The sequence below is a fragment of the Podarcis muralis genome, chromosome 6, assembly GCF_964188315.1.
Source record: "Podarcis muralis chromosome 6, rPodMur119.hap1.1, whole genome shotgun sequence".
In the NCBI taxonomy this organism is placed as follows: Eukaryota; Metazoa; Chordata; class Lepidosauria; order Squamata; family Lacertidae; genus Podarcis; species Podarcis muralis.
In genome coordinates this window covers 98,392,946-98,415,071 of record NC_135660.1, presented here as the reverse complement: position 1 = coordinate 98,415,071, position 22,126 = coordinate 98,392,946, and the positions used below count along the sequence as shown (strand labels likewise).

The following is a 22,126-nucleotide window of genomic DNA, read 5'->3' as shown; positions in this document are numbered from 1 at the left end:
CCCCAGAGGACAGGATCACACTTCAAAATGACCTTGACAGATTAGAGAACTGGGCCAAAACAAACAAGATGAACTTTAACAGGGAGAAATGTAAAGTATTGCACTTGGGCAAAAAAAATGAGAGGCACAAATACAAGATGGGGGACACCTGGCTTGAGAGCAGTACATGTGAAAAGGATCTAGGAGTCTTGGTTGACCACAAACTTGACATGAGCCAACAGTGTGACGCGGCAGCTAAAAAAGCCAATGCAATTCTGGGCTGCATCAATAGGAGTATAGCATCTCGATCAAGGGAAGTAATAGTGCCACTGTATTCTGCTCTGGTCAGACCTCACCTGGAGTACTGTGTCCAGCTCTGGGCACCACAGTTCAAGAAGGACACTGACAAACTGGAACATGTCCAGAGGAGGGCAACCCAAATGGTCAAAGGCCTGGAAACGATGCCTTATGAGGAACGGCTAAGGGAGCTGGGCATGTTTAGCCTGGAGAAGAGGAGGTTAAGGGGTGATATGATAGCCATGTTCAAATATAAAAAAGGATGTCACATAGAGGAGGGAGAAAGGTTGTTTTCTGCTGCTCCAGAGAAGCGGACACGGAGCAATGGATCCAAACTACAAGAAAGAAGATTCCACCTAAACATTAGGAAGAACTTCCTGACAGTAAGAGCTGTTCAACAGTGGAATTTGCTGCCAAGGAGTGTGGTGGAGTCTCCTTCTTTGGAGGTCTTTAAGCAGAGGCTTGACAACCATATGTCAGGAGTCCTCTGATGGTGTTTCCTGCTTGGCAGGGGGTTGGACTCGATGGCCCTTGTGGTCTCTTCCAACTCTACGATTCTATGATTCTATGAATTCTGTGCTGTGGATTTCTTGCACATCTCTCACTCTGCCCTAAGGCTGCCCTGGATTTTCTTATTTTAAGCCTTGTCAGTTAGTATCTTTAGACACTAAGGGAGATGCTGGAGGGGAGTTGCCTCAGCATCTCTCTTCACAGAGGACAAAGGCAAAAGAGGGTTCTGGGAGCCAGGTGCCTGTGGTCTATACTGGAGGGTGGGTCAGACCTGGACAGGAGCAGGCCTGGGTTCAAATATCTGCTCAGCCTCAAAGGACACTTGAGTGAGGTTTGTTCTCTCTCTCCCCCCGCCAAACCAGTTGGGGAGAGGGTTCACCCTATATGCACAGCCCATAATTCCTTGGAGAAGGGGCAGGATACAGTTGTGATTACTTGTAACCTGATCCACCTGCCTATCATGTTAGAAATCTGAACCACTTGCAGTTCCCATCACTCCCTTTGAAAAAGGAGGTGGAGCTGGAAAACATGCACAAAGGGGAAAGGGGACTGAAGCACATTCTCTCTTGAAGAAAGTAGAACAACCAGGGCTTTTAGTTTAGGAAAAAAGGAGCATAGGAGGACAAGATAGAGGCATATAAAATGATGTGTGGTGTGGAGAAAGTAGATAGAAGTTTCTCTCCCTCTCTCAGAAAACCAGGGTGATCCAGTGAAATTGGCTGGCAAGTACACCCACAGGACAGAAATGGTTTCCTCACAGCTGCATGTTTGGTATATAAAGTGTATATAAAGAGTGTGTGTGTGTGTGTGTGTGTGTGTGTGTGTGTGTATTATATATATACAAATGTGTTATCTTTAACAGTAAAGGGTTAACTCTCTGTCGTGTGCATTCCTTGTCTGGGATGCAACCTTGGCACTCAGGGAATAGTCAGGACCAGGCAGATCCAACTGCACGTAGCCTGAGATCTACCATCCAATATCACAAACTGGCAGTGATCTGCCACTCTCTCCCATTGTCATTCTTCAACTTAAACTTATTATATTTGCCTGAGCTTATGATAAAAATAATAACAAATGATAGTCGCTTCCATAAAACCTGTAAAGTTCATCATAAATCAATATATTTTTAAAAAATAAATACTTTGTATACTTGTAATAACATAAGGAAATAGCATTGAGGACAGGGTCCTACACAATCAGAACATGATGCACGGATTGTTGTTCACAAAAGCTCATGCCATAAAAAATGTGTTAAGTCTTTAAAGTACCCCAGGACTCTTGCTGTTTTTCAAATGAGTCAGGGACGCATGTCAACCACAGCGGTTTCCTCCATAGTTCGAAACAGAAACTGGGTAAACTCAACTGCTGAGTTGACAGCCTTCGAGCACCACCTTAAGAACTGGATGAAACCTGTAGAAGCCCTTTCCTCTGGATCCAACCCACCCCTTCCTTTCGAGTTATCCTAAACCAGCCCTTTCTCTCTCTGAGGAGCCAGCGCACAGGGCTGCACACCCACACCCCGCCCTGTGTGGGCAGGATGGCAGCAGCCAGAAAGGATCCCCTCTCCCTTGCGTGTGTTTACTCGGGAGTAAGCCTCAGTGAGAGAGCTCCTCGGTTTACAGTGGGAAGGGGGGGGGCAAGGCAGTCCTCTCCTCAAGGGCTGGATCCTGGAGTGTCCATCTCTCTCTCTCTCTCTCTCTCTCTCTCTCTCTCTCTCTCCAAACCAGCCCTTTCTCCCAAGGAGCCAGCATGCAGGCCTTCTCTCTCTTGCCCAGCCTCTCTGTCTGCGTACGCCTCCCTCCGCTTGCTTCTTCTCCTTCAGAGATAAAGAGGGAGAGAGAGAAGCCCTGTGTGCTGGCTCCTCAGAGAAAGGGCTGCTTGGGGAGAGAGATGAATCGACAGAAATTGACGAGAAGCAATCACATGATCTACAAGTCGATCCCAATCGACCTGTTGGACAGTGCTGGTCTAGGCAATGCACGGCTGGGTTGGCCTGTGTAGCATGAACCATTAATGTTTTCTGCCCTCTGTGTGTGTTTCCATAGGGGCGTTTAAAAACACAAGAACTAATGTTGTTGCTTCTAACCCATGGTATGTTGCCCGGTTTTTACTTCCTGTAAATAAATGCTACAATTACAACAACAACGAGGTCATTGCTAACTTTGTGGAGCAAACACAGGGATATTGGTCTAAGGTTACCAGCTTTTTTCCAATGAATTCGGGGACACCTTTCAACTTCAGTAGGAATGATAGGATTTTGTCAGGGGATTGATTTGTAAATCCGGGGACTGTGCCTGGGAAAGGAGGACGTCTGGCAACCTTATATTGGTCTGTGCTGCAGAGCAAGCAACCTACTTGTAGTAAGTACCTGTCTGTAGCATGGAGCTGTCCCCAGTCAAGATTCTGAGAGCGGTTATTGCTTGTTCCTAAACGTAGTTCTTTCCAAGAACATACATATAGTATGTGAGTTCACATGTCTGTGTATATAGACACAATAGCAGATCTAGGTGTGTGTGTGTGTGTGTGTGTATGATAAATGTATACATGGCTTTGGTTTTAATTCTTTGTTTGGCATTTTGCTGTTCTTATTGCTGCTGAGCATGTATCTGAGCAAGGCACTCAGAGGAGCATAGATGACTTCGGCCCATGTGTAGCGGTCAGAAATTTAGAGTTGGATTCCTCCTCTGCAGCAGTTGGATCCACAGTCTTTGACTCCATTGTCCCACTTTTCTGCCTGGCAGCTTCTTCGTTGTATGAGTAACGAGTTTGGCGTGAGGTGTAGGAGTGTGTTTGCCAGTGACTCATACACTGCAGACGGGCAAAAATTGGGTTGGCATGTGAAGCAGTGAAGAAATAGAGCAGGTCAGTCCATTGAAAGGGCATTGGGACCTGGCAGCCGAGTGAAAACATGCGGTGTGGGAGCCTCTTCCGAACTGAAAGACAGTCACAGGCCTATTTGTGTTCTTAAGGGCTGCTGTTTAATGAGATAATGAGGCATTTATTGAATTACTGTTCTCCTACGAATGCACGTGTGCATTTTAAACTCACATTTACAAATTTGTCTCAGATTTATTTAATGTGTTACTTTGAGCAGCATCTTTGGGCTGGGTAGAATATCCTGGTTTGATTTTCAGGCTAGAAAGGGTTCTCTCTCTGACCTGGGGGAGAGGGAGGGAGGAGGATAAAGCAACTCTTCCCCATAACATTTAATTATGAGAATATTCAACTTTTCCCCAAAAGGTTTGCTGCTGCTGTTTTCCTGGGGTTGCTTCATTGGCACTCCCACTTCTTCTTGCTGGTTTTCTTTCTTTCTGGATCACTAACAGATACACTTGGCCAACTGGGGATCATGTAGCAAATGGTGTCTATATAGCCCATGATGATGTTACTGTGGCAAAGGAATTTGGAGAAAAAGAGACAACGTGGAATCACAGAGCCATAGAATTGTAGTGTTGGAAGGGAGCCTGATGGTCATTTAGTCCACCCCCCTTCACTGCAGGAATCTCAAGATGGCAGGTGGCCATCCAGCCTCTGCTTGGAAACCTCCAGTGGAGAGTCCACAACCTTCTGAGGCAGCCTGTTCCCCTGTTAAACATTAGTGGGGCAATGCGACTTGTTTGTGATATTTCCTAAGATTAGTGAGTTCTTTCAGCTCAGCCTGTGTGTCAATAAGAGGATCAAGAATAAACTCGGTAGTAGTGGATTGCTTAATCTAATATTTTCATTATAATCTTTTATGCTTTTTTCCTGTAAATGCTAAAGGGTTTAGCAATTTGAGCTTTATAAGTTCATTCCAAACCCTTGAGCCTACAAACACTTTTGATGTGCGCAGGAAATCTGGGGCTGGGTGTTTCTTAATATCAGTAGCGTAGCGTGGGTTGTCAGCACCCGGGGCAAGGCAAGTAATTTGCGCCCCCTAACCCGTGGATTTGTGCCCCCTAACCTGTGGATTTGCACTAACCCCAGATGTTGCGCCCGGTGCAGCCGCACCCCCCCCTGCACCCCCCACGCTACGCCACTGCTTAATATGTTTAGCTGAATAAGGATAATACCAGAGTATACAGCTTCTGGTAAGCGTGGGTTTCACCTAGTGCTGTGCCAATGTTTTCTCACTGGAGTTCTCAACCCTCCCCCACCAAAAAAACAACCCCGTTTGTTTGTGAGTAACTAACTAACTGTTTCGGAGGGAAGGAAAGTCAGGTGGGAGGGAAACAGAATGGAATGGCTAAAACACTGAACAGGCTAGACCAGGGATAGGCAACCTAAGGCCCAGGGGCTGGATGTAGCCCAATCGCCTTCTCAATCCGAACTGCGGACGGTCCGGGAATCAGCATGTTTTTACATGAGTAGAATGTGTGCTTTTATTTAAAATGCATCTCTGGGTTATTTGTGGGGCATAGGAATTCGTTCACCCCCCCCCCCCATATAGTGCAGCCCACCACGTGGTCTGAGGGACAGTAGACCGGCCCACGGCTGAAAAAGTTTGCTGACCCCTGGGCTAGACTCTCTGGCCTCAGTTTCTCCAGGGGAAGGAGGAAGGTCTCAATGCAGGTAGCTAAAATGGAGAGAACAAGCTATTTTTACCTCGCAATAATATTTGCTATTAACACGCTCCACCCTCAAGGTGCTGTGTGGTTAGTGTGTCCCAATCACACCCTACCAGGCTCCGTCTTCTAACTAGGTATCCTCCTCTAGCTTCCAAGCTCCTCCTCCTCCTCCTAAATTTTCCACTGAGGTCAGTAGAACTGCTTTACAGTGCCCGACTCATTCCTTTTCAAGCACCATTGAAGTAAATGGGGAATAAGCAAGTCTGAAGTCCTGTCACTTTGAAAGGAAACCTCGTGGAATGAACTTGCAGTGGGATACTTGCAAGTAAGCATGCCTAGGGCTGGCATGCAACTTTCCCATACAAACAGTCGCTGGACTGATACAGCTCTTACCTGTGGCTTCTAGAAGCGATCAGCATGTGACTGGCCAGCTAAACCAGGTGAGCCTTGGTGAGATGGTGATTTCCCCTGTGTGCAAAGACAGGCTCCAGCGGATTTAGTGGACATGACCAGTAATGGGTCCAGTGGTCAAGAAGGCGGTTACTCCACATGCTGTGGAGCACAGTGAGGGGCAGGTGGGTCTCATCTACCTGGGAAGGTAGCCCATCTAGGAGAAGGAAAACTTTGGTCCTAAACCTCCAGTGCCTTGAGGGATATCTTTGTAAACCCTACACAAATTCAGAGTGTAGTACCTAAGATGGTTGGATGGTGTCTTGTACAGCTTCCTCCGGCAACTCTGCAGCCAAGCTGGTGCCTAGCATATTGCTCTGCTTTCCTTTGGACCACATGAGTGAAGCCGAGAGGAGGATATTGGTGGCTGGGCAGCCCAGGACCCCCAGACACATGGCCCAGGCTTGTGCACCATGGATGTTGCTAATGTAGCAGTTTGATCTCACCCGTAGAGGCACACTCCATTGTCTCATGAGGCAGACGGGTGCCAACATCATGAAGGGCTTGGTACATAGTGCCCATGTGCATAGTCTCACAGATTCTGTACAATGAATGTTCATAGCGTAGAGCAGGCAGGGAAGAGAATTCCACAATTTGTAAATGTTCAGGGGAATATGTGTGTTCAGATTGGTGTGTGAAAATGAATACCACAATTACACAAGAGTATCTCTGTTTTCAAGTGTGAAATTTTGGAGGATTTTATATGAGATGAGTGGCGTTTAACTGCCTTGCCTAACCTACATATCTGTTGGTCTGCTCTCTTACGCTACAGTTCACTTAACTGGTCTATTACATCCTTGAAGCTAATGTGAATGTACAAATAATTGCTTGCCATGGTTCATGGAGTATCACAGCAATGCCCTGAAGAGGTTAAACTGGGAGTTCAACAGAGATACTAAAGCCCAAGTAAAAATTGCTGCTGAGTTCTTCCGTGCCTGCATCTGCCCATTTTTAACACATCTCCTGCCTCCTTTATACTGGACAATCTGCATAAATAAAGCTTCTATGCTGAAGCATCTCTCTCTGAAACATTCTTTTAAGGGAGGAGAGTCCACCACCTTCCGAGGAAAACATAGAAACTGGCCGCAGAAGCTCTATGGCTGTATTAAACTGGTTTTATATCCACTGGCTCAGGATGCTTGACATGGGTAAGAAACTACTAATTAGGTATTAGTTAAGTAGAATAGTATTAATAAAGTACACACAGGCTGCAAACGTCAAAGCCTCTGCAACCACTGGCCACAACAACTCTGTCTTCAGTTGATGCAAGCCATTCATAATCCACTGGCTCAGATACCAAGATGGTATAGAAAGTTTATGGGCCTTTCCAGCTGTTAGTATCCAAGACATAGGGCCCTGTGGGTCTGCATGCTACAGATGGAAAGGAGTTTGGCCAGCACAGATTGTACTGGGCCAGCTGTTTGGACATTGTGTTTGTATAAGATCCGTATGTGAATAGCACAATGTGAGTGTAGAGAGAATAAATTAATGGAAAAGAACGCAAAAGCCGTTGCACATAAGACACCACGACCAACACATTTACAAACTCTTGTTCTGATCAGCTATTGAGACAACATAAGCAAAACATTCCAAATGTTTGAAATGTGTTGCATAAGTATTGTGCTGTTAACGAAGCCGTATTCTAGAGAGCCAACACATTTCCTTCCCTTCGCATTTCTCTGGAGAACCTGTACTGGTCATCCTGCAACATGCATGTAACATCCAGTCAATTCTGTAGGTAACGGTGAGTAGAATAAAGAGCAGTTTGTAGCAATGCCCAAAATAACTTCCCACACTGACTTCTGTTGCCGGTGCCAGGAAACCAAAGAGATTTTTCAAAAGGTTGTTTGGGGTTCGATGCTCATTACTTTACAAGTTATCAGAATTCTTTAACGTAACACTCTGTGGAGTGTTAATAACTTCGAAAGAGACTGGAAACACTTTAAATTGTATTGGAATAATGGAATAGAATGTTGGTAATCTTTTTCCTTTATTGAAAATCCGTGTGGCAATTTCCATTGTGTACAAGCAGAAAAGTACTGTTTCCCCTCTTACTGTGCTTCTGTTTCTTGTTCATAGTGATTGATGTTTAGTGTAATATTTGTCTTAAAAACCAATCTACAGCTGCTTGAGACCCTGGCTGGGAAGGGGAGATTCTTTCGTGGTATATGAGAGAGAGCTGAAGCAGTGTTGTGGTTTAGGGACAGTGTTACAAATCAAGAATGAGTGGAGTTCAAATCTCGCCTCTGCCCTGAACTCTCCAGGAAGCCTTGGGAGAGCCTCGGCTCAGCTAGAGAGGGAAGAATGTGTTGCCTTTGGCTTTTCCCAATTTCTCATTTTTACAGTGTTGAGTGCCCTTCACTCTCATTTCTGCATAAAGTGTATGCACATTTCTCCTAAAAGATACATTTTAAAAACACAATTGGCTAATACAGTACAGTATTTTTACAAGCCACTGTCTCTAGTATACAGTGGTACCTCTGGTTACATACTTAATTCGTTCTGGAGGTCTGTTCTTAACCTGAAACTGTTCTTAACCTGAAGCACCACTTTATCTAATGGGGCCTTCTGCTGCTGCCGCGCCACTGCTGCGCAATTTCTGTTCTCATCCTGAAGCTAAGTTCTTAACCCGAGGTACAATTTCTGGGTTAGCGGAGTCTGTAACCTGAAGCATCTGTAACCTGAGGTACCACTGTAGTGGGTTTTTGCACAGTAACTGCACTTATATACACATCTTTGTACACACTTTTATTGGCATTACAAAATACTGAGAAGTGCAAATTCCAAAGGACAACTATGCTTCGGTCACAGATGGGTTCAGGAAATGTAATTTGGGTGGGTTCACATTAAAACCTGAAGCAAAATTAATTTCTCCTCTAGATTTATCTCCAGTAAATGCAGAGACACACAAATAATGTAGGGATAACCAATACTGAACTGTGGGGTTGTTGTAAAGATTACAACAAGATAATACATGTGGAGAGGAAATAACTGGATAATAAACCTTTTAATTTTTATTTATTTATTTTGTTTATTAAATTTGTGTACCTCCCCATACCCGCAGGTCTCAGGGTGGTCGCAACATAAAATCACAATATAAAAACGCAAAATACATAATAAAAACAAAAACAACTACAATCCAATACGACGCCCCCCCCAACCCCACATTTTAAAAGGACATTGGATGTTGCTTAGCCAAAGGCCTGGTGAAAGAAGAAGGCTTTTACCTGGCGCCTAAAGGTGTATAGTGAAGGCGCCAGGCAAGCCTCCTTGGGGACAGCATTTCACAAACAGGGAACAACCTCACATTGTAAGAATTTGTACAAAGTAAGGATGGATAAGTCAGTGCTTGTAGCAAACTCCTTTATCCGTACGGTGGCTGCATTTACTAGGATGCAGTTTTCATTTCTGATGTATTGTGACATTATGAACATTAGCCATGTAGCACGTGGAAGTTAAATCCACAACCTTTTCATCATATTAAACGAGGCCAGAAACCTCACCCTGAACTGATAAATGCACCTGGATAAGAAGAATTGTCAGACGCCATGCCCTCAGGCCTTCAGATCTCTAGGGAGAAGTATCATACAGTACACAGACATTGATAACATTGCACAGTACCTCAGCCAAGCCACTCATTAGCACAGAATACAATAACAGCAGTGTTTATCTAGAGGTGATTATATGGAAATAAATATCTGTTTCTATACACAGAAGACAGTTGTGAGTAGGTGGCTTGCTCCTTCATGTACCTTCTGTCTCTAAAACACTCCACAGAATTTGCCAAACTCTCAGTCATAGAAAAGTTTCTCTGACACTGGCTGAGACACAATACTAAGTCACAGTTCAGCATTATTAGAACTATCAGTGGTGAGTCTCAGGAGAGTTTTTCATCCGAAATCATGATTTGATCCTCATTTGTCTGAACCAGCCACAGTTGGAGTAAGCTACAATTTCGCTAAATGACGGTATATTTCCATGTAGAAGACAGTGCTTTTTGCTAAACAAAAAATTAGGCAAAAGTTGTGTGTCGTCTTATACATGGATGGTGAATGCAGAGGGGGGGGGGGAAACGTGCGATTAATGGCAGCAGCAAGCAGGAGATTGGCAGCGGTGATTGGGCGGGTGATTGGTGGCTGCAGCATGGCCTGCCGGCGATTGGCTGTGGCTGTGGCAGTTGGGCAGGCGATTGGCGGCTGCGGCAAGTAGGTGGGTGGGCTGTTGGTGGTGGCAAGTGGGCAGGCGATTGGTGGCTGTGGTGAGGTGTGCAATCGGCAGTGGCTGTGGCAAGCGATCGGCAGTGGCGGGCAGGTGGGTGAGCAATTGGCGGAAGTGACCTCCCCCCCCCCAAAAAAAACAACTTACTTTCTTAATTTTGGGTTAAAAAACATAGGGGCCGTCTTATACATGGAGGCGTATTATACACGGGAAAATACTGCAGGCTGTGATGGGCAGCAGAGCCAGGTTCACTACAGCTTTAATTGGGGCAGTGAGTGATGGGATCCGCTACAGAGGCCCATGTCTTTGACTCATCCTCCTCAGTTTGGGGCAGTTGGTGTTCTTCAGGGAATGGTGTGTCTGAATGTAGAAATAAATGTATGTGACACAAATTCTGATGTCATGAAGAATCTGCAAAATCAGAAATCAGAATTGAGGTGATCCAGGGATGCAGTCTTGCTACCCAAAGTGCCATCACAAGAAAGTAAGCTGTATTGAACTCTGTGTGGCTTACAGCCTTATTATCCTTTGCATCCTTTGTCAGAATCACTTGTGCTTCCAGTACAATACTCTCTACAGTGGTACCTCGCAAGACGAATGCCTCGCAAGACAAAAAACACGCTAGACGAAAGGGTTTTTTGTTTTTTGAGCTGCTTCGCAAGACGATTTTCCCTATGGGCTTGCTTCGCAAGACGGAAACGTCTTGCAAGTTTGTTTCCTTTTTCTTAACACCGTTAATACAGTTGTGACTTGACTTCGAGGAGCAGCTCATAGCACGCGGTGTGGTAGCCTTTTTTGAGGTTTTTAAAGACTTTGGTGATTTTTGAAGCTTTTCCAAAACTTTCCCGAAACCGTGCTTCACAAGACGAAAAAAATCGCAAGACGACAAAACTTGCGGAATGAATTAATTTCGTCTTGCGAGGCACCACTGTAGTAGCATTTAGAGTTTTGGGGGGTGGGAGGGGAGACCAGCAGAGCAATCAGTGTTGTGGGGCAATATATTTTCCTCTCATAATACTAGAACTTTGGGATCACCCAGTACTCAAAGTGATTAGTAATAGATGCAGAAAAAATACATTTCCATCGAATGCGTAGTTAGATTATTTACTGCTAAGACATATCACTAGTTCAGATGGCTTTCCAAGTGGGTAAGGAATTTGCTCAGAAGATGTGTCTTAAGGTCTGTTAGCTATGATTAACTGCATGTTCAGAGGAACAGAAAGCTGCCTTGTACTGAATGAGACCACTGATCCATGTGGCTCAGAAGCTGCTCTCTGGGGTTTCAGGCAAGAATTTCTTCCAGTCCTACCTGGAGATGCCAGGAATTGAACCTGGGACCTTCTGCATGCAAAGCAGATATTTCCCCATTGAGCCTAGAGCATATGAGCATAGAGCCCATAGAGTCAGCATATCTGAGTGTCAAATGCAAGGGGCGCAAGGCAGGAGAGGTGGCTGTTTCCATGCCTTGTTTCTGATCTTCCCAGAAGCTTCTGGGTGGTGCTGTTGGAAACAGTTTGGAATGCATGAACCTTCGTATCTGCAGGGTAGCTCTTAAACTTCACTCTCTCTGCTTGGGAGAAGGATGTCAGGAGGAAAGGAAGGAAGCTGCCTTATACTGTAGTGTGTTATCCATCTAGGTAAGTATTGTCTACCTGGACTAGCAACAGCTCTCCCAAGGACACAGATAAATGTATTTCATATTACAGAGTCTCATGAGTTCAATACCATGCACAAAATGATTCTGCTGTTTGCAAGGGCTCAAGAAGAAGATGACCAGAAATGGGTTATATGTGCTACAAGATTGATCACAAGTAAAACAGAAGTACAGGTTGGCCCAAAGGCTGCTGCCTTGTAATTTGCTTTTGTTGTAAATTTGCTACGCTTAATGAAGGGTGCCTTTTCTAACCTGTGTGTGCTTTCTCTACTGTGGGAAGGGTACACTGCTTGTGATATTAATAGTAATATTGCAGTATGATGGCAATGAGCCATCTCAGAACTAGCGAGCAGTTGGGTTTGGAATTAATGAAGGAGAAGGTAAAATAAAAGGCTTATAAATCAGTTGATGGAAAAGCTATGTGGCAGGTCCTTCTTCTAGCAAACTTGGGAGTGAGGCAAGGCAGATGCACAGGAAAATGAAAGCAGTCTGAAGAAGTACAAACCGTCGCAACAGCAGAGTCCCTTATTCCTTTGCCCAGCAAACTAGCCAACTAGCCAAATCTGGACACCTACAGAAGTTGGGGACGTGTCGGCTGATGCATTCTGGCCTATCGCGGATGGTGTGGCTTTAGTTCCTGCTGTTGACTGTAATCGGTTTTATGCTACACAGACTGAATTTGTCATTGACTTTTCTCAGGTATCAAGTTCAGGATTTGTTGCAGACTTGAGTCCTGACATTAGTACCACAAACCTTTAGGAATATTACAGAAATGGAGAATAGATTGCAAAACATACTTATATTTAGATTACCAGAAGAATTATAGAATTCTTGAGTTGAAAGGGACCTTGATGGTCATCTAGTCTAACCCCCTGCAGTACAGAAATCTCAGCAGCACCTGAACACTTTTTTAAAAACCAGCAACCTACAGTGGTGCCTTGCAAGACGAAATTAATTCGTTCCGCAAGTTTTTTCTTCTTGCGAGTTTTTCGTCTTGCGAAGCACGGTTTCCCATAGGAATGCATTGAAAATCAATCAATGCGTTCCTATGGAAACCGACTTCAGACCAGGTCCGGGGACAGTCTGTCCCCCGACCTCTTCTGAAGGCTGGGGGGACGGACAGCATTTTAAAAAACCCCGGGACAGCGGGGGACTTCTCCGCTGTCCGGGGCGATTTTAAAATGCTGGCGGGCGGCAGCGGAGGCTTCGCTGCCACCAGCCAGCATTTTAAAATCGCCCCGGGACAGCGGAGGACTTCTCCGCTGTCCCGGGGCAATTTAAAAGCCGTCGGGAAGGCAGGCAGGGGGGAGCAAAGACTTTTGCCCCCCGCCGGCCTTCAGAAGAGGTCCTGGACCTCTTCTGAAGGCCGGCGGGGGGCAAAAGTCTTTGCTCCCTCCCCGCCTGCCTTCAAAAGCCGTCCGGGATAGCGGAGAAACGAAGGCTGGCGGCGGGAGGAGGTCTCTCCGCCCCGCCGCCAGCCTTCGGAGGAGGTCCGAGGACAGTGGGGAAGACGCGCTGCGCTTCCCCGCTGTCCCGGAGATTTCCCTATGGGCTTTCGTCTTGCGAAGGAAGCCCATAGGGAAATTCGTTTTGCGAAGCGCCTCCAAAACGGAAAACCCTTTCGTCTAGCGGGTTTTCCATCTTGCGAGGCGTTTGTCTTGCGGGGCACCACTGTACTGGATTTTTTTCAACTAAGTTTTACACAGAAATTAATGAGCATGACTTAAGTTAGGTCCCTCAATTTCAGTAGATCTTCTGAGTAAAACTTAGATGAATACCACTCACTAAGTCTAGATCAGCTGAACAAAGCCATTTTATTCAGTCCTAATAAAAATGTATCAGGGAGAGATGCTTCAGAATAGATGCTTTATTTATACAGATTGTTTCTCCAGTTTAAAGGAGTAAGGAAATATGTTAAAAGTGGGCAGGTGCAGGCATGGAAAGAATCCGTAGCAATTATTACTTGGGCTTTAGCATCTCAGTTGAACTCTCAGTTTAACCACTTCAGGGCATTGCTGTGATTCTCCATGAACCATGGCAAGCAATTATTTTGTACATTCACATTAGCCTTAGGGACATAATAGGCCAGTTCAGAGCATGTGTAGGTTGGCTGTCTTCATTGCAGCAGAATTTTTTTATCAGCTCATCTGTCCATTTCAGGTGTCCTGCAATTTTAGATCCAGATTTCAAGCAGTCTCAGTAAAGATGTGAAGTTGATATAGAGTTGGAGGGGAGTGTGAGGGTCATCTTGTCCAACCCCTGCCATGCAAGTATCTCAACTGAAGCATCCATGACAGATGGCCATCCAACCTCAGCTTAAAAACCTCAATGGAAGGAGAGTCCACAGCCTCCCAAGGGAATCCATTCCACTGTTGAGCAGCTCTTACCGTCAGAACATTCTTCCTGATGTTTAGTTGGAACCTCCTTTCTTGTAACTTGAATCTGTTGGTTCAAGTCCTTCCCTCCAGAGCAGGAGAAAACAAGAAATCTTCCACGTGACAGCCCTTGAGATATTTGAAGAAGGCTCTCATATGTCACCCCAGTCTCCTCTTTTCCAGGCTAAACATGCCCACCTCCCTCAAGTGTTCCTCAAGGGTCTGGTCAAGGTACCCAGTGAACCTTGTGGCTGAGTGGAGATTTGAACCTGGATGTCCCTGGTCTATGCTCAGGTGTCCCCCACCCCACAGATGCAACTATAGTGAGCTGCAGTGCCACGGTCTACTTATATAAGACATTTGAAAATGGTCAGGTTCTTATTCAGCCAACTGAAGCACCATGAGATTGTTTTTTGAGGGAGGCAGGTTTTATTTTATGACAAGCTGCTGTGTGTTTATATTTTATAGTTAGCCTCTCTTGGCGGCTTCTCTTTATTGAGTTAGTACAGCATAGTGGCTATCAGTTAAGAAGTTCCCATTTCAGATCTCACCTCTTCTGCCTTAAATATATGATGTCATCTGAGTTGGCTCACCATCTGTGGGTCCTTGCTGCGGGATCACATTCATCCAGTGCTTTACCAACTGCACTGGCTCCAGGTGGAGTACAGGGTCGGATTTAAGGTGCTGGTTTTGACCTTTAAAGCCCTATGCGGCCTAGAACCCACGTACCTACGGGACCGCCTCTCCTGGTATGCCCCACCGAGGACCTTAAGGTCCACAAATGACAACATTTTGGAGGTCCCAGGTTGCAAGGTGGTTAGATTGGTCTCAACTAGGGCCAGGGCCTTTTCAGTACTGGCCCCGTCTTGGTGGAATGCTCTTCACAAGAGACTAGGGCCCTGCGGGACTTGACATCTTTCCGCAGGGCCTGCAAGACAGAGCTGTTCCACCAGGCTTTTGCTTTGGACTCAGTCTGACCCTTCTGTTTCCCTCCCCTTATGGTTTTGATCTATCGTCTACTTTTAAAATGAGGCTGCATTTTAAATTGCATTTTAACCTGTATTTTAAATTGGTTCCCCCCCCCCTTCTTTCCCCCCCTATTATGTTTTTACTGTGATTTTATTGGTGTTAGCCGCCCTGAGCCTGGCTCTGGCCAGGGAGGGCAGGGTATAAATACAATTTATTATTATTATTATTATTATTATTATTATTATTATTATTATTGATAATGGTGACTTAACATTGCAGGGGTGTGGAAAAGATTCTTTAAAAGATGTACAGGAAGAACTCTGAGCACTCAGAAACAGCACTATATAAAATTGCATTATAAATGTTGAATCTTTTAAATTTTTGGATAATTAAAGATTGCTTAATTAAAGTGGTCCTCCCTGAAAGAAAAGACCCTGCATACAGAGAACTGGTATGCAGGTTTTCACATCCCCCGCTAGGAAACAGCTTTCAGATATTCAGCCTGAAGGAAGAGCTTTGTCACTTGAGTTTTATGGCTGTGCCTTTGCCTAGGAGTAGAGGCAAAGTGACTCCTGCTCTTTCAAAATCGGTGAGTTGTTTCTGCTCACGAGATTGTCCTCATTCACCCTACAAATGATCTTGTTTTTATTTCTGCTAGAAGTGCTTCAGTTGGCAGCAGGGACTGGGTGTGCAGCTTCCCTTCCTCTCCCCCGTGCCGTTTTGGGTCCCTGTAGGGTAATTAAGAGGGGACCTTTTCAAGATGGTAGCATATTTCATGCAGGCTAATGCAGGAGTGGTAATTAAATGATTTGCTTTTTATGTGGGGTCTTGCCAAGACTCTCTTGGCAGTGAGCTGCAAGCCTCCATCACCAGCTGACAAGTCTCAGCAATAACCTGTAGTAAATAGTGATAAAAGCTGGGTTTCACATGATCTGCACAAGGGGCCTTTCTAATGATGCTTGACTTTTCTGTTCTCTCCCCCTTATGATATCTGAGCAAACAGAAATACTGTACATTTTTTCAGGATGAAGTCTTCCTTCTGGTAGTGCTGGAGCTGAGTGATGGTCACTGTTGCAAACACAACGGGACCTCAATAAGCCAGCAGTCTGAAAACACCCTGTCCTGGGGGGGACGGGACACCTCCAGTCATCTCAGTGTGAGGAAGCAGCTGTGCTTCTCCTTTCCACTTCCCCTCCTCTGAAATCAGCATGCTTATGGCAGCTGAAGCGGAGGGCGGCCAAAGCAAGGAAGCTGCCTTGCTCAAGTTGTCTATAAGCTGAAAACGATTGCCTCGTATTAATGACAACGACTAATAATGGTTGATCTAAATTACTGCTGGGGCAAGCAGGGACACCGCTGTAAAAATGGGTTCCTAAATGTCATTGCTGTTCCTTTTTGCCGCTGAGATGCCCTCCTCCAAAGGCCCAGCGCAAAGTCAGTTCAATACTTTGTCCTCTTGGCCAGTTTTCTCTCCTCCTCTCACTCCCTGGGGTTGGGGAGAGCCAACTGGAGCTGCAGCTCACCTGGGGCAGGTTGGCAAGGGAGACAGTTGCTTCAAACCTCCACTCTCAAAGGAAGTTGCGTTACATATGAGGTTTGCGTGGCTGCCACATAATAAAAGGTGGGACTTAACTGGGTAGGATCCTGCTAGGAAACAAATGGAAAAAATTGGCCAGCATTACAAGGTCAGGCATTTGGTGTTTTAAAAACCGCTGCAATGTGGGTTCGGTGGTTCTTAATTGTCATCTTGATTGTGATTGTAAGCTGTTGCTTTTAAATACAGTAATGCTGCAACTTATGCTGCGGTTACATTCCAGGGATCGTGCCTAAAGCCCAAATTGTTTCTAGTCAAAACCCATTGGCTTCAGTGGTGGTTGGGATTTCCAAAGTCATTTTTCCTGGAAACCCACCTCCTTTCCACTTCTTTTTTATTTACCACATATGTAAAGCTGAAGACACACAAGTTAAATGCATGTAAGTTGTGGGCCTACTGTATTGTGTTTTAATGTTGTAACCTGCCCTGGGACCTTAGGGCGAAGGGCAGACAAGGAGTAAATCAAACCAACCAACCAATATGGATCTCTTTTCTAAAAGGTTGTTTCAAAGATGACCGCATTGTATTCTGGACTTGGATGTTTTCCACTTACTTTATGGAGAAATGGGCCCCCCGGCAAGATGACATGCTCTTCTATGTCCGAAGGAAACTGTCATACGTTGGTGGAGACAATACAGATGGGAAGAAGGTAAGTTGGGTAATGGAATCTTACACCCAAGAGGCACATTTTCCTTCAGGTTAAGTGCAATTTGTGTTTTGGCACTGCCTGCATTCTGAGAGATGCTGTAAAGCTTGGATAGACTCTTGGGATGTGTGTGATTTGCTGGCTTATAAAAATTAAAGATATTTTTACATGAAATATTTGGCCATCATGATCTTAGGCAATGAAATGGGAAAAGAATACTACAATTATGTGTTCTGGGGTGCTTTGCCACGTTATAGCACTTAGAACCCGGAGGCCATTTGTATGACAGTCGGTGCTTGCGATCATGTGGTAGGTATTAGCTCATGTTATAAAATTCCAGAGGAAATGAAACATACCCACTTAACAACCGCTCACCACATTTCCTTGAATATAAAGTTTGTGAAGCTGGCCACAAGTACCCTTAAATCAACCTGATTTGGAGCTATTTTGTGATGAACAAAAAATCCACTTGGAAGTCAGAAGACAAATGCATTTTGTTTCTAGATTGGACATTATGAAATGTAAAGATTGTAACCTGATGTTGTTGTTTTTAGAAAGTGATTGTATGATATAGCTCATGGGTAGCAAACATTTCTCAGCCAGAGACTTGCGTTCCCTCACAGGCAATCTTCTGGGGGATGGATGGCAGTGATGGGCAGAGGCAGAAGTGGGTCAGGCTATGGGCAACAGATGCAACGGGGCACATTCAACTGTGAATAGTCCAATGTTTCTGCTCTCTCTCTCTCTCTCTTCTCCCTCCAGGCAAACAAGAACCATTCTTGCAGTTCAGGGATACATTCCAGCCAGGCAAAAACAGAGCAAGACAAGAGGGGCCTGGTCTTGGGAGAGTCTCAAGGGCTAACTAGAGAGACTGGGAGGACCACAGTCCATCCCTGGGCTTCGTATTTCCCAGCCCTAGACTTAAGGGCTCCAATAGAGACTTCAGGGCTTTGCTCATCTTTATTCTCATATAGAACACCATTCCATTTGTGAGAGAGCAGCAAATCACACATATGCTGCATCAAAACACATTGACGCAACGTGAAGAACTGTCTCTGTGAGACAGGAATTGTTTCTGTGTTTATTTATGTACTTGTGTATAGTCGTACCTTGGTTTTCGAACAGCTTAGTTCTTGAATGTTTTGGCTCCCGGATGCCGCAAACCCAGAAGTGACTGTTCTGGTTTGCGAACTATTTTTGGAAGCCAAATGTCTGATAGGGCTTCCGCAGCTTCTGATTGGCTGCAGGAGCTTCCAAGCTGCAATTTGGTTTCCAAATGTTTTGGAAGTTGAACGGATTTCTGGAACGGATTCCGTTCGACTTCCAAGGTACAACTATATTTGAAACTTCCTGCTACCTGAGAATTTGCTCAGGGTCAAGGCTATACCACAGTGGATTTCAAAATGTGTGCTGGAGAGCTCTTGGAGTTCCTCAGAAGCTTCTTGAGGTGGGGTGCATTCATGAGAAGCATTCATGAGAAGCCTTTTTTCTGACAAAGAGCTTGCCCAGTCCTGGCACCTTTCCCCTGCCATATGCAGCTACCAGAGAATCCTGGTTGGGTCAGGGCACATGCTCAGTTTATGTGGCACTAGACCCTGTGTGAGGGACGCGCGTAGCGCTGTGGGTTAAACCACAGAGCCTAAGACTTGTTGATCAGAAGGTTGGCGTTTCAAATCCCTGCGACGGGGTGAGCTCCCGTTGCCTGGTCCCTCTCCTGCCAACCTAGCAGTTCGAAAGCATTTCAAAGTGCAAGTAGATAAATAGATACTGCTCTGGCAGGAAGGTAAACAGCGTTTCCCTGCTCTGGTTCACCAGAAGCGGCTTAGTCCTGCTGGGCACATGACCCGGAAGCTGTACAGTAAAGCGAGATGAGCACCGCAACCCCAGAGTCAGTCATGACTGGACCTAATAGTCAGGGGCCCCTTTACCTTTACCTATACCCTGTGTGAGGTGCACAGGAATTCCTCACCATGCACCTCTAAGCAACAGAAGGTAGAAAAAAATGTTTGAAGAACTATTGCACAGGGCTATACATTCCTCTCTTTCTAGGATATTTGTTATCCTAAATCTGGACTACTCTGTTTCTCTTAGAACTGCCGGAGAGGAAATAAAATGGCTCTTCTAGGCATCCGTCAGTATCTCCAACTCATCTGCCCAGGTGAAGAATTGAGTAGGTGGCAGCTGCTGTGGCAGCATCAATGTGCTGGGGGGAAATAAGGCAAGCCAGGGAGTGGGAGAGATGGAGTGAAGAGCTATCGAGCGAAGCAGGAAATGAGGAAGGCTGGAGCGGAAGAGAAGCAGGGAAATATACATGAGTCATTCCCTCCTTTACTTAGGCATCACTAACACCACTTCTAGCAGCGTATTCTTTCCTTCTGATAGGTTAAAAGCTTGATTTAGTGATAGATTACAGGTTGATGAAATGTCTCTTCCTTTTTATGAGTCTCGTTTAAGGCAAAGTGCAACCAGATGTTTATATGATAATGTATATTGATTTGACATAAAATGCGACCTGAAAGCTGGAAGCACTGTATAGAGTAAATCTTCTCACCAGTGCAGAGGTGGTTGTGTGAGGAGGAGGAGGAGGAGGATGCAAAATTTTCCATTTCCTGCAGAATGATTGCTTCCTGTCATGGCAGAAATGTGGATCTGTGCATGCTTGTGTTGGCTCATTGTGGCATAGGTAGCTGTGACAATTTTGTTTTCAATGAGAGAGCAGAAAGTGGCAGCTTGATATGCCATCAATTTGTGGTCTTTAAGTTGGAGAAAATGAGAAATCACAGTGTTTGGAGGTGACAAGACAGTGGGAGGAAGGAGAACCTCCTTTGGCTCTCTTTGCTTCTCCTACCATGGCTGATCTTGGGTCTTCAACACAGTGGAACAGTCGGTGCCCTGAACCCGTGTGGTGAGAGCCCCTAGATATATAGACCAAGGATGGCCACCTTCTGTGTTCTTGGAAGCCCCTCTTTTCCTGACTCTACAATAAGATGAGCAGTAAGAGCTCTGCGTGTGCTTACGGTGTGGACACTGCTGGGATGTTGCATTCGGCCCCAAACAAAGATGTATTGTTAACATGGAAAGCATATTTCTTTCCCTTGGCAAGTGGCACCTTCTTCTGCCCATCTCTCTGCCCAGCTCCTCTTCCCCTTCTCATACTCCATGCTGCGCCTGCAAAAAACAAACAAACTGTGCAAACATTCTTATTTTCGCATAAGTTGTCCACAAAATAATGTTATTGATTTAGAATAATTTTATAAACTACTTAATCAGACACAACCCTGAGTTGTGTTTATGTAAAATATAATAAAATAATTATCAGTGCTATATGAATAAAACCACACTGCCTTTTTGTATGCATTTTGCTTTTGTTTTTTAATAATTTCTCTGAACTGGGAACTGTGTTTTTGTCAAACTTTGAGAAGTGCAAAAACCAAAGAAGATTAGTCTGGGATGTGCAAATCAAGTCACTTCACTTGAAGTTGTGGCCTGGACAAATCCTTGAGCATCCCCAACTGTTGCTGTGACCTTATGGAGAAAGTGGTCATCCTCCATAGTCTGTTCCCTTGATCCTTTCAATTACTTTTCCTTGCTGAAACATGGCCTTCCTCCCTATGACACAGCCCACCAATGCTGCCTCCTCCTCCTCCCTGCTCCCCCCCCCCCACATCCCTATCCTGCTGCTTTTTTACCCTCTGCTGTCCTTTGCATCCCCATGTTGCTGTTCTCTGTCACCCTCCTGATGTCTGGCTAGTCACCTTCCTCGGCAACAGTGCCCATTCTCTGCAGTGAGGTGAAATTTCAACATTCATGTGGCTAGTCCCTCTGACCTAGCTGCCTCCCTGTCTCCTCTCCCTTTCCTCTTCCTCCAGTCTTTGCCTCTGAACTGACTCTCAGCACACACTGCCCTGGGCACTCTCTGGATCTTGGCTTCACTAAGGGCTGCTTTGTGCCTGACCTCTCTGGTGTGGAAATCTTGTGTCTCCTTGAAAGTCACGCACTGTCTGCCCTCCTCATCTGGTCCTTCTGTGGTCCACTCATCCAGCAGCCTTCTCAGAAGCATTATCCTGCCTTCTCCTGTTGTCCTCCTCCCAGTGTAAAATCTGGAAGCCCCTAGTCATGAACCAGCACATGGGCGGTGGATACAGATTCAGTCGTTCTGACTCAAGGAATGAGGCAATTGAGCAGCTTGGCAGCTGTATCCATGACTGAGCAGCCCTTTTTAGGATCCACTCTGCTCACCCTGAATAGGGGCAAGGGCTAGAAAAGGCGCCCAAAACGTAGTCTGTCTCCCTTTTCCCCTGACTGGATAACTGTGCCCAGTGGGGTCACCACTCAGCGATCACAAAAGACAGTTGAAATTTGGAGCATGGAATATACGGACTTTGTTGGATAACACAGACAATGAGCGTTCCGAACACAGAACTGCCATCATCACAAGAGACAATTTAACATTAATATTGCAGCACTTCAGGAAACTCGAAGAGCAGAAGAGGGACAACTGAAGGAAGAAAAAGGAGGCTACAGATTCTTCTGGAAAGGTCTACATGAACAAGAACATTGAATACATGAAGTAGGCTTTGCTATCAAAAATAATCTTGTGAAGCTCTTGTCAGAAGTCCCTACTAATGAGCGATTTTCAAACCTTTGAATAAAACTCGCCCCAAACCAACAGGCTACTATTCTAAGCGCTTATGCACCAACACTGGATGCCGATGAAGACATTAAAGAAAATTTTTATTCTCAGCTGGATGACACCCTGATTTTCATGCAAGAGTTGGGCGAGATTTTGATCTGTGGCCTGGGAAAGAAGGAGTTGGCAACAGCAACCAGAACAGAATCTTACTTTTGGCTATACGTGCAATTCTTCCTGAAATTGAAAAAAAAGTT

The 22,126-nt window shown here is 45.3% G+C and overlaps 1 protein-coding gene across 3 annotated transcripts in view; it reads left to right on the top strand.

The window, feature by feature from the left end:
- KIAA0930 (KIAA0930 ortholog) overlaps positions 1–22,126 on the top strand; it is a 54,719-nt gene that overhangs the window by 19,161 nt on the left and 13,432 nt on the right. For all 3 annotated transcript variants that reach the window (XM_028728663.2, XM_028728662.2, XM_028728660.2), the window contains exon 2: positions 17,094–17,242. In XM_028728663.2, coding sequence (XP_028584496.2) covers positions 17,094–17,242 — 149 coding nt within the window. The remainder of the gene's footprint in view (positions 1–17,093; positions 17,243–22,126) is intronic.